The 17,120-nt window shown below is 32.9% G+C and overlaps 1 protein-coding gene and 1 pseudogene across 1 annotated transcript; both read right to left on the reverse strand.

Annotated features, from left to right (window-relative positions):
- Window positions 1-4,141: 4,141 nt before the first annotated feature.
- Window positions 4,142-7,654, reverse strand: LOC142611883 (7-deoxyloganetin glucosyltransferase-like; annotated as a pseudogene).
- Window positions 7,655-11,579: 3,925 nt separating this feature from the next.
- LOC142611717 (7-deoxyloganetin glucosyltransferase-like) lies at window positions 11,580-16,711 on the reverse strand. The gene is made up of 2 exons (XM_075783828.1): window positions 16,112-16,711; window positions 11,580-12,694 (listed from the first exon to the last, which is right to left on the reverse strand). Exons 1-2 carry the CDS (start codon window positions 16,626-16,628, stop codon window positions 11,766-11,768), a joined length of 1,446 nt encoding a protein of 481 aa, XP_075639943.1. The 5' UTR covers window positions 16,629-16,711; the 3' UTR covers window positions 11,580-11,765.
- Window positions 16,712-17,120: the final 409 nt, after the last annotated feature.

Consider the following 17,120-nt stretch of genomic DNA (forward strand, 5'->3'; position numbering starts at 1 on the left):
TAGTGAGTTTGCTAACTGATATCAAATTGAAAGTAAAAGATGGCACACACAAAACATTAGTAAGAATTAATGTAGAAGAAACATGCCCTGTGCCTACATGTGTGACTAAAGCTTGTTCCCCATTTGGCAAATAGACACAAGTATGGACTATTGAAGTGACTTTGGTCAATTGAGCAACAGAATGAACCATATGATCAATTGCTCCAGTATCAATGATCCAAGTATTAGACTTGTAAGCATGCCTATCAACAACTTGAGTAGCAAATATGGAATAAGAAAGATTAGGTTAAATCCAATAAGGATTACTTGAGAAATTAGATAGACAGGAGGGTGAAGAGGATATGGAAGGTGAAGGTTGTGGAATGGAAGCATAAGGTGCCATAACATAAGCAGCTTGGTGAGCAATCTGAGCATCATTACCGAATCCAGAAGCCATAAGATTCTTCAGAAAATTCAGAAATTGCTCACATTGAGCTTGTAATAGTGAAACCTGTGGACTAGCTTGCACATAAAAACCTCCAAAAGAGTGACTAACATGGTTGTGTGAAGCAATGTCTGATTGAATACAAGCATTTGGCAAGGCACCAGAATATTGAACACCAACATATGGTAAAACTCCAGCAGGCATAAAACCAGAATGCACATTTGGGGAAAGGACATCCAATCCAAAATTTCCAGAGGTCTACATTGAAGCAACCTAATTTGCCATAGCCTTGTTGCCTCCTTTTAGTTTGCAACCTAGAGGATAGCCATGGAGTTTATAGCATTTATATGCTATATGTCCAGTAAGTCTACAGCAAGTGCAAACAGGCTTATCTTTCTTGCCATTACTCCCTTTACCACCATTCTTGTGACCTTGATGACCAAGAAAGCCCTTGCTATTATTCACATACATAGCAACAGCATCTCCTGATTGAATCATGTTAAAACCTTGGCCAATATTCCTTCTTTTCTCTTCTTGCAAAATCAGGGAACATACTTTGCTAAGAGAAGGAAAATGCTCAATCAACAAAATCTGACTGATTATATGTCCATAACTATCATTCAGTCCCATCAAAAAACGAAAAACATGCTCCTTATGCTGAGCATCAAGTTGAGAAGACTTAGAACCACAAGTACAGATTATGAAAGGCTGGTAATTTTTTTTTTTAATCAAAAGGGGGGGCGGGGGCGACCATATGTGGCTTACCCCCTAAGGCCTGACCCAATAAGGGTACCCCCCCCCCCACTAGGGAATGTTGGATTGAGCCATAGCTATTGTGACTGGGGTGCCACAGACCTCACCCTAGCACCCCAAGAGAGCCAACGGATGAGGCGCAATGCATGCAAGGGACCCACCCCCCACATGGTACCCGCCACGACTCGAACGAGGGACCTCATGCATGCACCCGGGATCTCACACCAACTGGGCCAGAAAGTTTGGTAATTAGCATATTCATCCCACAAAGTTTTAAATTTTGTGAAATAAGAACTCACCAATAATGATCCTTGTGAAAGATGTGATATCTCCTTCCCAAGCTCAAAAAGCCTTGGAGTGTTGCCCTGAGACAGCCTATCCTTAAGATCAATGCATAGATCTTTTGCATTGTTGATGTACATAACACTTCCTTCAAATCCAGGCTAAGTGAATTTGTTAACCAAGAAAGCACTGCAGTATTGCACCTGCTCCAAGAATTATACAATGGAGAAGATGAATCAAGCTCAGGAATTGATCCATCCACAAAACCAAACTTGTTTCTGGAACTCAAGGCCAAAAACATAGATTTTGCCCAACTAATGTAATTCTCTGGACCAGTGAGAGGTTGTGATGTAAGAATAAGTCCAAGATTCTCATTCTCTGGAAGAAAGAAAAGATTATTCGCAGATGCATCTGCCATTGCTATACTTGAAGAAGGCACTGAGTGCGCAGTTTGAGATTGAGTATTAGTTGTGGAATCAAAAGTCATAATGAGAATGAAAATGAAAACTAAACTCTGTTTGGGAACTGAGAAAACGAAAGAAAAATCTCAAAACAGAAAAACTTGTTCTGATACCATGTAAAAACAGAGAGAAAGGAATTGAAGAAACTGAAATTGTTTTTCAGATGTGTAAAAGTGGTTACAAATAATTAGCAACTACTCTTTATACATACACAAAACAGAGACTAGCTTTTCCCGCCTAAAATAACCATCTGACAGATTTATCAATACAACAAATCAGATTTTGACACTTGGCTTCTTCATTGCTTGACAGCTGTTTCCAACTTCCCTTTTCTTCTTTCTTTGACACGTGGACTGCGTTGACCCTTTTCTGTTACTTTCTTCCTTACCTTGCACGTGCCACTGTTCTTTCCTTCTTCAATTTTAACACAAAGGTTATGTGAAAACCTTTATGGTGGAGAAGTTTTGAAAACTTTAGCATTGCCTTTATGTGGCTTTGAATTGTATATGGAATACAAACGGCACGAGGCTTATCAGCTACAAACTTCTCAGAATCCATTTCTTCCTTTCCGCTACTTGTGGGTGTATGTGCGTTTGCACTTTGATTGTGTCTTATAATGTGACCCAGTTTGAAAATCTTGCTATGTCGTGACAATTTTGGCTACAAAGTCAATGTCTGAACGGTAAATGAGACGAGTAAGAAACAAAGATTGGGGGCCAATCCATTTAGCATTTAGCATAGTTTTTGGATCACAAAATTAGATTCCGTAAACACTCAAAACAATCCAGAAAGGAAAAAAATTTAACTTTTTTCTAGCCTCTCCAATAATTGGATTCAGTCTTCCAGTCAGGGCGGCAAACAAATGGAACTTTGTAGTAGTAGTATCACATTTAAGGCAACATAAAATTCTCTTCCCCTGACATTGTGTATGTGTGCATATGCATTTTCATTGAGCAATGCTAGAAACAACAAAAATCACAAAATTTTCGTAACATTCTTAAATTAATATGGCACATCGTTACTCATTTTCTTTACATCTTATAAATTTTTTTTTTTTAATCCAATTTTTTTTTTTTTTTTTTTTGAGGTAAAGCGACAGAATCCAATCATTTTCATTAGAAGGGAGATTTTTTTAAGAATGGAGTATTAAAACCTAAACATCGCCGATTTGAAATATTAAAAAGCTTTTAAAATATTAAGAAGAGTTGACTAAGACTGTCAATTCCAAAATCTAACTCTTTCGTGACGCTCTTGGCTACGAAGCCGGCCTTTTGACATTTTCAATTTGGAAATTTTATATCCAACATCATTCCACGCAACACCCTTTGTTTTATTGAAAAGAAGTAAAACTTCAATTTGATTCATTAATAAGCCATAATAAATCTTAGCTTATGAAGACTCAATGTAATTATGTAATGCAATATTTGCATATTCATTTTATTGTAATTGTTAGATTAAATGAATAAATTCATCATTTCTTAATAATTTAAGTTTTTAAGAGAATCAATAATTTAACATGGTATCAAAGTAATCCTTGTTACCACCTCACTTCTCATTTAAATTTTCACTTATTGGGCTCTCACTTAATGGCACTTCAAGTGGCCCATGAGTGAAGGGTGGGGGGGTGGGGAGTTAAATTAAATCCCTTTGGAAGAATTGGCCTCCTTTTGGGAAGCGCGTTTTGTGTTTCTCAACGGTGAGTTTTTTTTTAGTGAGTCTCGTGCACTGTTCAAGAGACCCGCAAACTATTCATTTAAAAATTATTTTGCTACAATATTTTCAATTTTCAATTTTCAGTTTTCAGCAAAAAGCGGCATCCAAACAAACTCTTGGTAAAGCCTACTCAATAGCAGCGGTGGCCCACACATGAAGGAAAAGTGTTATATTAAATGAATAAATTCATTTTAAACTTTAGGAAGAATTGGTAATCTAACAATCATAAATCTTCAACAAATATAAAAACTAAGATAAAAAAAATTTATTTAACAAGGTCATAATATAAATTGACAAAAATTATAATTTCTATCATCTCATTTTTATTCTTAACAATAAATAAATAAATAGTAAAAACATTTCCTATGTTATAGTCTTTATATCCGTTCTACCAAATATGCTTGATAAAAAAACTGATACCTTTTCAATTTATTTATTTTTCCACCTTTCTATATAATTTATCCTACCTGTCAAATTAAGCAAGATTTAATTTTGAAATCACTTTTTTTTAAAAACATTTATTCTTCAAGAGCACTTCAGTAACCAAATCATTCAATTAATGGATGAAGAACCAAATGGGCTAGTGGCCTCTTCAGCTAATTTTTTCCACTCCATAACCTTTTTCTTCATTTTCTTTCCCATATCTCCTTCCATCAACTCTTTCACAATCTTCTCTACTTCCTTTCTCTTGAAATCGTAATAAATCTCCACGCCAATGCCTCATTTGTTGCAAGTATACTTGCAATTTGTTTGTTGATCCCCAAAGAATGGCCTACAAAGCATAGGCACTCCTGCACACACACTTTCAATGGTTGAATTCCACCCACAATGTGTTAAGAAGCCTCCAATCAAGGGGTGGTTCAACACTTCCTCTTGAGGGCACCAACAAACTATTAGACCTCTTTCTTTAGTTTCAAACTTGAACTCGGGTGGCAATATTGTTGATTCACCGACAACTAAATCAGGCCTAATAATCCACAAAAACATGTGCTTACTATTTGCAAGTCCCCAATCATACTCAACCAACAACGATGGTGTCATGATAGCTATGCTGCCAAAATTCACATAAATCACTGAGTTGGGTGCCTTAGAGTTAAGTCAATAGAGGCACTCATTTTCTTCCTCCCATAAACTATACCCAATTAATTTCAAAGGATCATTGGGTAAGCAATTGAGTAGTTGTTGGAGAGGGCCAATGGCATACACACGAGGAAATATGGTGGAAAGAGCATCTAAAACCTCTTGCTCTAACGAGCCAAATGTGTGAATAACAATTCCTGAGGCCATAGGAGCTCTATTTGCCATTTCAATCAAATATTTATAGAAAATATTATTTGGATTTATAATTCGAATAAAGCTTGGGCAATCTTTCAAATGAATGCCTCTCATACATGGAATCCAATCTATAACTGTGTCCAAATACCCATTAGTTAAATAGTTTTCATCTACAAAACCAAAAAACAAAAAATAGTGTTATTAACTTAAAGACTTGTTTTAATCATAAATGACAATAGATTTCAAGGCTTTTGCATTTTTTGTTATACCTTTAAGTGGTATAAGGCCTTTATCCATAAGAGAAGGCAAATTCATGATAGCCATTAACTTTAGGTAGAGATAGAGGAGAACATTATAATTAGGGTTCTAAGTTCTTAAGCAGCAATAATGGTGAACTGCATTAAAATATCTGAGATAATGCAAGTCACTAGAGGAACGTTTGAAGTTGCACTGTTGAGTTTTAAAAGGAGTTCATAAAAGGGAGCCAAGAAGTTTTTCATAATGGAAGCACAAAGAAAAGCAACGTCTTGGGTGGCGTTGGAATCCGATGGAGGGAGGCTATCTGGAATGGTTTCGAATTGGAAGTTAGGCAAGCCATCAAGGGAGTTTGGACCTCTAAATTCCAGAAAACGTTGGTGGTTGAACTCAGTGTTGTAGGCGCAGCAGTTTTCTCCTTAAGGAAAGGGGAGTACGCCTCGACCGAGTGGACTGGGGCAGTGAAAAGATGGATTCGCCACCTAGATTAGGTTTAGGAACCATAAATATAGCGCCCTTACATGGAATGACTGATCTTACTACTAGAGTATAGGTTCGGAGTTTAGGTATGGGGATGAGAAGGTGTTAGGCACCCAACCCCACCCAGCCCGTAGGTCAACTTCCAGTCCTTGTGTCATATGTCTTAAACTCATTAAAGGCTAATTCAATATTTTTATCTATACTCACACACACACTAGCATACTTCTAGCAATCAATCATCCCAAAACCCTAACATACATCTATCATGGCAACTCACATCAAGCCTAGCATACATCTATCACTCATATCATATCATCTCATCCAAGGCAGCAAACAACAAGATATCACAAGGGCAAAAACATAAACATGGCAACATTAAAGAAACATGTGATTGCATTTTAGAAATCAAGAACACATCATCCAACCAAGCATGTTCAACTCATCATTAAGTATATCCAATGCATGTTCATGTGGATGCATGACTTACCTTACTACATCTTAGCACATATGCATCAATGAATTGACATATTAATGCATGTTCATGGTATTAAAGCAAGAAAATAAAACCATAATCTAGCATGTTAAAGGCAAACAAACAATGAAACAGAGGAATAGAGACTCAAAAACATAAAAATGAGCCAAAACAGAGCTATATAACATAGGGAAATAAAGAAAAAGAGGCAAAAAAACTCGGATTAAGGTTTTCGGGCTGAAGTATGCGTGCGCATACATGAGCCTACATACACGGGCTAGTTGTATGCGTATGCATACTTCAAGCCTACATGCGCATCCAGAATTATGCGTGCGTAGACATGCTCCCAAAAACCCTAACCCAGAAGAAACTCAAAAACACAAAAACAAAGCAAAAACAAAAATTAAGGAAATTAACAACCTAATATGCTTTAAAACATGAAAACTACATAAAACTAAACTAAAAATGCATATTAAAACATGTCAAACATAATTAAAAACATCAAACAAACAAATATAATGAATGGAGAAACTATATCTAGAAAATCATGTGAATCATATTAAACAAAGTGCAAAACCATGGAAAAGAAGCTCACCTTGCTTTAGAATCACAGATTTGAAGTTGTTTAACCAACCCCTCAGTGGCTACAACACAAAGATTAGATTGAGGGAAAAAATAATTAAATGAACACAATAGTTTAGATAATCACAACTCAAGAACAAACTTTAATTGAAAAAGGTTTTTGAGAAATCAATTTTGGAAAATAGTTTCTGCCTTAGAACTAACTAAAGAGAGGTTTTCAATTTGTAAAAAAAAAAAATGCTAAGGGGCTGTGTGTGTGTTTTAGAAAAGAGATTTAGGGTTTTAGAAAAGATGGTTGCAAAAAAATAACTCTCCCTAGCTAGGGTTTTGATTGGAGACATAAAATGAGTATTTATAAGTTAAAATTAGGGTTTTGGGGGCTTTTTAATTTTCTTTGGACGTTCTAAGGGTCTATGGGCTGGCCCACATCAAAGCATGATGTTTCGGGCCCTTAAAATGAAGTTTTAAAATCCAGAAAAACGAACTCCCTAGTTAGCCCAATTTCAAATGGTCATAACTTACTAGATATAAGTCCAAATTAGGCAAAAGTTATGTTTAAATTGAAGCCCAGGATGTCTACTTTTCAATGAAACAAACTTCACTTAAAAATTCTTTGTGGATCAAAAGTTATGGTCAAAAAGTGAGCAAAGGTCATTTTTCAGTATCGATTTCAAAGAGATTTGAGCACTTTTGAGTTTTGATTACTTCCAAACTATTGTGAACTGTTTAATTAGCCTTGGTTGACATATGTCAAGCTCATCATTAGGGTCGGGGACCAAAATTTATTAATGGATACAAAATGTGGTGTCTACAAATGTTGACAAAGATTATATGAAAACCTTTATGCATACGGTGGAGAAGCTTTGAAAACTTTAGCATTGCCTTTATGTGGCTTTGAATTGGGAATGGAATACAAACTGCATGAGGCTTATCAGCTACTAACGTGCTAGAATCCATTTCTTTTCTTTCTTTTGAAGACTCTCTTTGAGTGCTTGTAAGCACTCTTCTAGAGTGTTTTTCTCCAAGTGTTTGCTAATGCTTTGCAATAGTCTAGAAGGCCCTTTTTATAGTTTAAAATTGGGGTGCAAAAACAGTCTTTCAATAATGTAGGATTAAGGTTTTGCATCTTTTCTTTTGAAAAATACTTCAACAAATTGTTCTTCTAGCGGCCTCATGCGCACTCATGGACCAACCTATATATGTAAACATAATTAGGCATACCGCATACGCAAGTAGGAAGTAACCTATGGTATGTAGAGTTAGGGTTTTGTGTGAAAATGGTTTTGTCATTTATGTTTGCGAGGGTATACGCACCCTCAATTTATCTTATATATAAAACTAGTCGCTAACCCGTGCGATGCACGAGATGGTTGGTTAAATAACAATTACAAATAATCATACAAAGCGCGCAAAATATGTTCTTTGATTATAAATGTAGGGTGTTTCACATAACACATAAAGATCACACCTTGGTTTCTCTATGTAGATGAAAAAATTATTTCCAACATTCCAATAGCTCATACACAAATTTGGACATAATATGAATTCTCATAATGCTCAATTGCAAATCAATTTATAGTCTACCACCAATATAAATCATATAAAAAAATTATTGATAAAATGAATATTTAAATGTGTAAATAATCTCATGACAGCATTAGCAAGACCATGCATTTGCTGCCAGGGATTAATATGCCACATAAACACATGGGACACAATGCCACTATCTCTTATAAGAAGCAACTCATAAACACAATATTCAAAACTTTGAAAAGAAACAGCTGACAAATAGTCTAAGTATTTGTGCTTATCTACTCCTTTTGGCCCCCAATTTTAATTATGCTAGCTTCTTAGAAACTGTTGAGGAGATCATTTGCAGCAACATATATTTGTGTCAAATGCATCTAATTTCCTTTAGATACATCTTAAGTACATGCAAAAAATAGTAGTTTGAAAGAGTGTCTATTTGAAAGGAATCAAACAAAATGCCTATATATTTCAGTTTCAACTATCTCAATAAACAATTAAAACCAAATTTCATAAACTCTTTGGATACATCTTAAGTAAGACATACAATCAATTTCAAAAACACCAGATGTTGGGTTGAAAGTAATACACAATTATTTGAAGCAGTGCTATTAGGCTCAGCCAAGCCACTCTCTATGGAAAAAATTTTAAATACAGTAAGGTTCATTTAAATAGAGACAATGCAATAATGTATTAATAGCTATTTCTATGAGCAAGAAAATAAAAAATATTTGAAGCAATTGCTTGAAATCATTTAAGTACATGCCATCAATGAAGCTGCTTGAAATCATTTTAAGTACATACCATCAATGAAGCTACAACATTAACATTGTTCATAACATTATTTTATTATTTATAGCACAAGTTCTTGGTTCGTGATAAGCAATGTGGGCATGTAAGATATACATCAGTGCATGGAAATCTACAAAATCACCTACACAAAAACAAAAAAGGAGAGAGTTAAATCAATGATTGTGTAATAATCATAGTGCAGTTTAGATAGAGATGAATTCTAAATGCAGGTTTAGTCACCTCCTTTTTTGGGTCTATGAAATTTACAAAATCATAGATGCATTGCAAACAAACACCAACTGATTTTATCAATCTATGATCAAATTAGAATGGAGTACATACCTTCATATTATGCTATTCTTTTTTATTTATTAAACAAATTAACAACTTTCCTAATACCTGAACAACATGAACTTTTATAAAGGAAAGAAGTGAGAGACCAACCACAACAAATTAATATCTTTCCTAGTATTTAGTTTTTTAAAAGTTGGCAATATCCTGCAAAGGTTTGCATTTTGAATTTCTCAACTCCAAATATTTTCCTTGTTCATGACCTTTATTTATTTATTTTTGTTGTATATAATACAACAATCACACTCATTACTTAAAATTAGGACTCAGATTCATTAACTTATAATTCGAAGAATTTTAATGCAACACCTATCAAAATGAATACTCATGGCAGTCTCAATTTTCAATCAATCTTGTATTCCCAAACTAAGGCTACATTGAACAAAGTAGAAATCTAACAAAGAGGCAAATGAATTGCAATCTGCACTTCAATTTTCTTCAATTGGACAAAGACATAGGAAATGAAAAGATAGAAAAAAATGACATCAACAAAGACAGATGTAAGCAAGAATCTACCTAAAAAATCCTCTCTATATTTGAAACTTCGCAACCAACATTAGGAAGGAATTATAGTTGGATTCAAAATTGGAATCACATATATTACAGCACTTGCAACTCATGTTGATATAAGAGTCTTAGGATGCTCAGAACATCCTATGACAAAACTTAAAATTGAATGAAGATGGCATAAAGAAATTGAAACAAATCCTCTAACAATGACAAAACCATAACCTAAATAAAGAAAACTTTAAAATCTCACAAATGTATACCAAACAGGAAAAATATTCTAACCAAAAAACAATAATTGACAAAACAGATCCCCAAAAATTGGAAAAATAAAATGGGAAATCAAGGTACCTTTAACCCTGATTCAATTTTTTTTTCTTTGGCATAAGACCCAATGTCTAGTACAAAAACACGATATCCTACAATTGGAGAAAAAGATGAAAAAGAATGAAAATAAGAAATCATAAATTAATTAGGAAGATGGAATCTTAACAACAGTGAACAATTTAGAAGTATTAAGGCATAAACAATGTAAGAATGGAACCTTTGTTGTTGCAGGGAAGGAATGGCACAAAAGCAGCAGAAGAAAACTATACAGTATGATGGAAGGAAAAAAAAAAAAAAAAAGCTATACAACAGTAAAAACTAATCTGAACCGTAAATTTAAAACTATCTTCACATTAAGACAGAGTTTTGATTGAAATTAACAAAACCCACTACGGGCTCCAAACCCATCAATCTAAAAGAGAAAACACTCCCAAACAAAACCCTAAATCATATTTAACAGGAAAACTTATAAAACAAAATTAGAAAACTTACTGGTAATAGAGTCTGAGTAAGACTGGTCTCTGACGGTAGTAAAAAGAAATCACGGAGTGGGCCTAATTTCTAAGCTTTTCTCTACAGCCAACGGCAAAAACTAAAAATGCAAAAAATTGCAGACCATAAACTCAAACTCAATAGCCAAACTAAAAAACACAGAAGAATTAACCCCAAAATTTTTAAATGTAAATAGAAAATAAAATTGAAGTATGCCTCAACCAATTAGTATTAAAGTGGGTAGCGCCTGGAAACGTAGATTTTAAAAAAATTACCACAAAATTTGCCTCCACTAATTTGGTTGGAGGGGCGGTGACAATCTTCAGAGAAAATTGCAAATGGGCGGACAAACTATAGATGACCCATTATTTTCTTTGTTTTTTTTTTATAAATTATTGCTTTTATAATGACCTACTGTTTCAATCTAGCTATTTAATTGGGGATAATTTGGGCTGTGAAGCCGACCTATATATGCACTTTATTGTATCTTATAAATGAACCATTTATTTCAATCTAGCTATTTCGTCAAAATTTGGGCTAGAAAGCCGAACTCTGGACCATCGAAATATTTTTTCCCCGTGATGGTAGGACCTCAATATATTTATCAAAGAGGAAGATTTATTAAAAGAAAAAGTTTGGACAAAGCATGATTGATAGGATCTCAATATATTTATCACAATAAGCAAATAAATTTGAGATATTTGATGCAACTAAAAAAAAGAATGGTTTTTTTTAAAACTCAAATAAAGAATAGATTAATCAAAATACAATAATCAAATATGAGTTTCTAAATTGAATATAAAATTAAGAGATTTTTTTAAGCCTAAAATAAGAGATTGATGAACAGCAGGAATGAATATATACATTTTATATAAGAGAGTATCATAGTAATTAGAATCTACAGTGGCATTAATTTTAATTGGATTACAAAAGGCTATAATAAATTTGAATCATGATTAGTAAAATTCACTCAACATAATTATGTAATGCGTTATTGGTACATTCATGCTATTATAATAAATCTTCACAAATTATAATAAATTTTTTATCACTTTTATTTCTAAAATATCTATCATTTCGATAAAAGCACTTCATTCACCAAATTGTTTAAGTTAATGGATGAAGAACCAAGTGGCTCAGTGGCCTCTTCAGCTAACTTTTTCCACTCCATGGCCTTTTTCTTCATTTTCTTACCCTTTTCTCCTTCCATCAACTCTTTCACAATCTTTTCCACTTCCTCTCTCTTGACATCATTATCAATCTCCATGCCAATGCCCAATTCATTGCAAGTATACTTACAATTTGTTTGTTGATCTGCCAAGAATGGCCAACAAAGCATTGGTATTCCTGCACACACACTTTCAATAGTTGAATTCCACCCACAATGTGTTAAGAACCCTCCAATTGAGGGGTGGTTCAACACTTCTTCTTGAGGGCACCAACTAGCTATCAAACCCCTTTCTTTAGTTTCTAACTCGAATTCAGGTGGCAATATTGCTGATTCACCAACAACTAAATCAGGTCTAATTATCCACAAAAATAAATATTTACTATTTGCAAGTCCCCAACCAAACTCAACCAATTGTGTTGGTGTCATGACAACTATGCTGCCAAAATTCACATATATTACAGAGTTGGGCGCCTTAGAGTTAAGCCATTGGAGGCACTCAGTTTCTTCCTCCCATAAACTATATCCAATTGATTTCAAAGGGTCATTGGGTAAGTGATTGAGCAGTAGTTGGAGAGGGCCAATGGCATATACATGAGGAAACATGGTCAAGAGAGCATCCAAAACTTCTTGCTCTAATGCATCAAATGTTTGAATAACAATTCCTGAAGCTGTAGGAGCTCTCTCTGCTGTTTCGATCACAAATTTAAAGGTAGCATCATTCGGATCTATGGTTCGAACCTGGCTTGGGAGATCCTTGAGTCTAATGCCTCTCATACCTGGAATCCAATCTATAACTATGTCCAAATACCCATTGGTTAAATAGCTCTTATCTGCAAAAAAGACAGAATATTTTTAGCTTAAAATTAAATTTATTTTTAATCATAATAAAACAGAAAAATTACACTTTATCCCTTTAATGCTATAAGAAAATTGCAATGTTCTCATTTTAGTTTAAACATAGCAATGTTGTAATGAACATTTTTTCCATAGGTTAGTGTTTTTTTCAAATAAAAAAAATTAATTCAATTTAAAAATATATATATTTGGGGAGACCCACACTTTAATGGTATTAATATTTACCATCCAATAACAAACACAATATATGCATAATGATGGTCTTAATACCCTCCAATAACAAACACAATATGTGCATAATAATGGTATTAATACCTTCCAATAACAAACACGTCACATATGCACAACTATAATCCTTCAAATTGTGTATTACTGCGCGCATGCGATATGATTGTTATAAGAGGGTATAAAAGTCATTTTCAACTAACAAAAAAATTGAGTTTTTAATATAAAATGATAATAGAGGAGTAAGGTGTTCAGTACAATAAAATAAAATAGGATATTGCTACATTTTTAACTAAAGATGGATATTGTAAGTTTGTAACTATAATAATAATAATAATAATAACTAGCCTCATCGCACGCCTTTTGCGCGTGCATGAGGCTTTTTTTTTTTTAAGTGGTCCTATTTTGTAGAAAAAAAAACTGTATTTTTTTATTATATACATAATTTTTATTTTGAAAATCTAATTTAAAAGTGAATAAATCAATTTAAAAATTAATAGGAGAGTGGTCCTATTTTTTAGGCAATGTTTTAGTGGGAGTTAGAGTTGCATTTTTATCAAATTGTCCTTTAGTTTTGTCTCTACTTAAACATAGGAGTGTAGAGACATTTTTTAATTAAATAATAATAATAATAATAATAATAATCTATACTACTATTTAAGGGGCTTCCCCTGTTTGGATTCCACATTTTGGATGCCTAAAATACCCTCATCATATCCACTTACAAGTTTTCAACTATCGATGATAAATAAGTAAATTAAAACTCTTACACTTTAAAACTCACAAACTCACGTAGCTTTGCAGTTTCTATCTCACTTTCTATCTCTCATTCTTCTTCAGATTGAAGACATTTAGTTTAGTTCTACATCCTCATTTCTTTTTCTTCAGATTAAAGACATTTATTGATAAAGGTTTCAACAAATTTCCAGGTTCTATCTTTTACAAGTTCCTCTTTATTTTCTTTTCTTTAATTTATGATTGACTTTCTTTGAGCTTTACTTTTTTTTTTTTTTTTAATATGTATCACGTAACTCTCTTTTTATTTCTTTTTCTTGTAAATGTAATTTTGAAATGAATGGTTCCTTCATATACTTTACCACTGTACTTCTTAATGAACTGTCATTTCATGTTATAGGTATTGTGATCCAAAGATAGGGCTGCCTTATGCTACAAAAGAAGCACTCAACTAACAAATTTTCAGGTTCTATCTTTTACAAATTCCTCTTTATTTTCTTTTCTTTGGTTTATGATTGACTTTCTTTGAGTTCTACTTTCTTTTTCTTTTTCTTTTTTACGTTTATCACGTTAACTTTTTTTTTTTAAATGTAATTTTGAAATTTTGAATTGAAATAAAAATAGTTACTACAATACTCCCTGATTAAAGATCAAAATATAAATGATTTCCTTCTATTTCCTCACTTCTTTTTTTTTTTTTTTTTTTACCATCATTGTATATGTTTTTGGCAATAAAGTTTTTTATTTATTTTTTATTTTTTTATTACCATCATTGTATATGTTTTTGGTGTTAAAGTTTTTTAGTTTTTTTTTATTTTTTTTTATTACCATCATTGTATATGTTTTTGGCGTTAAATTTTTTTTATTTAGTTATTTATTTAAATTTTTGATGATGCAGTGATTAAATTTTAAAGAGTCCATGATAGAGTTAAATTCTAAAAAATCTTTATCTTCTACTTCCTCACTTTTTTTTTTTTTTTAAAGAGTCCATGATTAGATTTTAAAGAGTCCTCAATTTTGATGTCCAAAATACTCTCAAATTTATCAATTTGTAAAACTTAAATGATAGGGTTAGAAATGTGAAAAAAAAAAAAAAAAAAACCACATTCAAACATGTTTCTCAAAAAAAAAAAACCACTTTCAATTTTGTTTTTGTTTTTTTATTAAACCACTTTAATTCTATAACAAAAGTTTCGGATAACTCCCATAAAAATAAAAATAAAAAGTTTCGGATAAAAAATAAAAACCACGTTCAATTTTTTTTTTTTTTTTTTTAAAAACTTTCAATTCTATAACAAAATTTTCAGATATCTCCCATAAAAATAAAAAGATTAGGATAAAAATAAAAACCACGGTCAAATTTTCCCTAAAAAAAACCCATGTTCAATTTTTTTTTTTTTTAGAAAAAAAAAAAAAAAAAAAACCACTTTCAATTCTATAACAAAAGTTTCGGATAACTACTCTGCTAAAAAAATTGAAAGTTAAAAAAAAAATCCAAAAACTTTTAAATACCACGTCAAAACCCAACCCACGTTTGGATTCTTACCAAAAAAACAAAAACAAAAACAAATAAAAAAAAATGTTATCTTTGACCAGAGTTTCGGATACCACATCCGAACCCAACCCACGTTCAGCCCTATCAAAAAAAAAAAAAACATGTTTTTTTTACAAGAGTTTCAGATAACTATGACTAAAATAACTGAAGGAAGTAAAAAAAAAATGTAACACATGTATATATTTTGAAATTGAGATTCTTATTAAAAAAAAAAACCCACATCTCTAACAACTACTACTATAAAAAGTGAAGGAAGTTAAAAATCTACAACACGTCTTGGTTGGTGTTCATAGTAAGCCTTTAATCGAGGCTGCTTCGGGATTTTACACCATTGTACAATTATGAGAGCAGAACTTGAGTTCCAGCCGAGAGGGGTAATTGGTGAGTTGAGTGTTTGGAGGTATGGGTTTTAATTTAGAGATTTTGTGAGTGTGTTTATGTTTTTTGTTTGAACTTTCATTTAGAGATTTTGTGAGTTGAGTGTTATGTGTGATAAAATAATTAACCTTTATCCAAAAAATAGAAGAGCCTCTGAGCACGCATAAAACAATTACCAAACACGTAAAACATTTACCAAACGCGTAAAACTTAGCAATGTGGGAAATCTTTTTTGTTTTCCAGTTTTTAATATTCATCATACCCTTAGGTTTTTTTTGTGATTAGAAAATGTAGTACTCCCAAATTATAATAAATACTCTAAATTAACTCTTACCCAAAAAGTAGAAGAGCCTCTGAGCACATGCGTGAGCGCGTGGTCAGAGGCTAATAATTCATAATTCTTCTCAAAAAAATAATAATAATTAATAAACCAAAACTGCAATTGCTCTAATAAATTAATGCAAGATTTCAATGGAGTATCACATTTTTTGTTACACACCTTTAAGTGGAATGATGCCTTTATCCTTGAGAGGAGGAATCTGCATGTAACCCATTAAGCTACAAGCGGAGATAGTGAAGAACATTAGAATTGGGATTCCGAGTTCCTGAGCAGCGTTGATGGTGAATTGCATGAAACCGTCTGAGATAATACAAGTCACTGGGGGAACGTTTGAAGTTGCACTGTTGAGTTTCACAAGAAGGTTAGAAAATGAGGCGAAGAAGTTTTTGGTAATGGAATTGCAAAGAGAAGAGACGTCTTGGGAGGCATTAGGATCCGATGGAGGGAGGTTATCTGGAATCGTTTCAAATCGGAAGTCAGACAAACCATCTAAGGAGTTGGGACCTCTAAATTTCAGAAAACGCTGGTGGTTGAACTCAGTGTTAACAAAGGTTATGTGAAAGCCTTTATGGTGGAGAAGCTTTGAAAACTTGAGCATTGCTTTTATGTGGCTTTGAACTGGAAATGGAATACAAACTGCATGAGGCTTATCAGCCTTTAGCGTCTTGGAATCCATTTTTACTTCTTTCTATTATATGTTTTGCGTTTGCATATGCACTTTCCAAGTTTCAATGTATCTTATAAAATGATTAATTACCCACTGTTTCAGTCTAGCACAAATCTTATAAAATGATTAATGACCCACTGTTTCAGTCTAGCAATTTCGTGACAATTTTGGCTGCAAACTGTGCCTCTGGAATTTAGTTCTCTTCCCCGTGATTGTAGGCGCATGACAAAAGGGTGAAAGAGACGTACGGTTGCGCGTAATTAACGGCTGCTTCTTCAAAGAATATGCCACTTGGTCTAAAGAAAGAGACAATTCTTTCTTGTTTTGCTTTTATATATCCGATCTTAATGAATCATCCCTAGACTGTGTATACTACTTTTTTCACTTGGAAATTCTAGTATATATAACATCACCATTTTTTTTGTGAAAAAAATTACCTTCAATAGTTAAATGGCTTAAATGACTAAAACTACAAGTTAATGGTTTTATAAATTATCACAT

The sequence above is a fragment of the Castanea sativa genome, chromosome 10 (genome assembly GCF_040712315.1).
Source record: "Castanea sativa cultivar Marrone di Chiusa Pesio chromosome 10, ASM4071231v1".
NCBI lineage: Eukaryota > Viridiplantae > Streptophyta > Magnoliopsida > Fagales > Fagaceae > Castanea > Castanea sativa.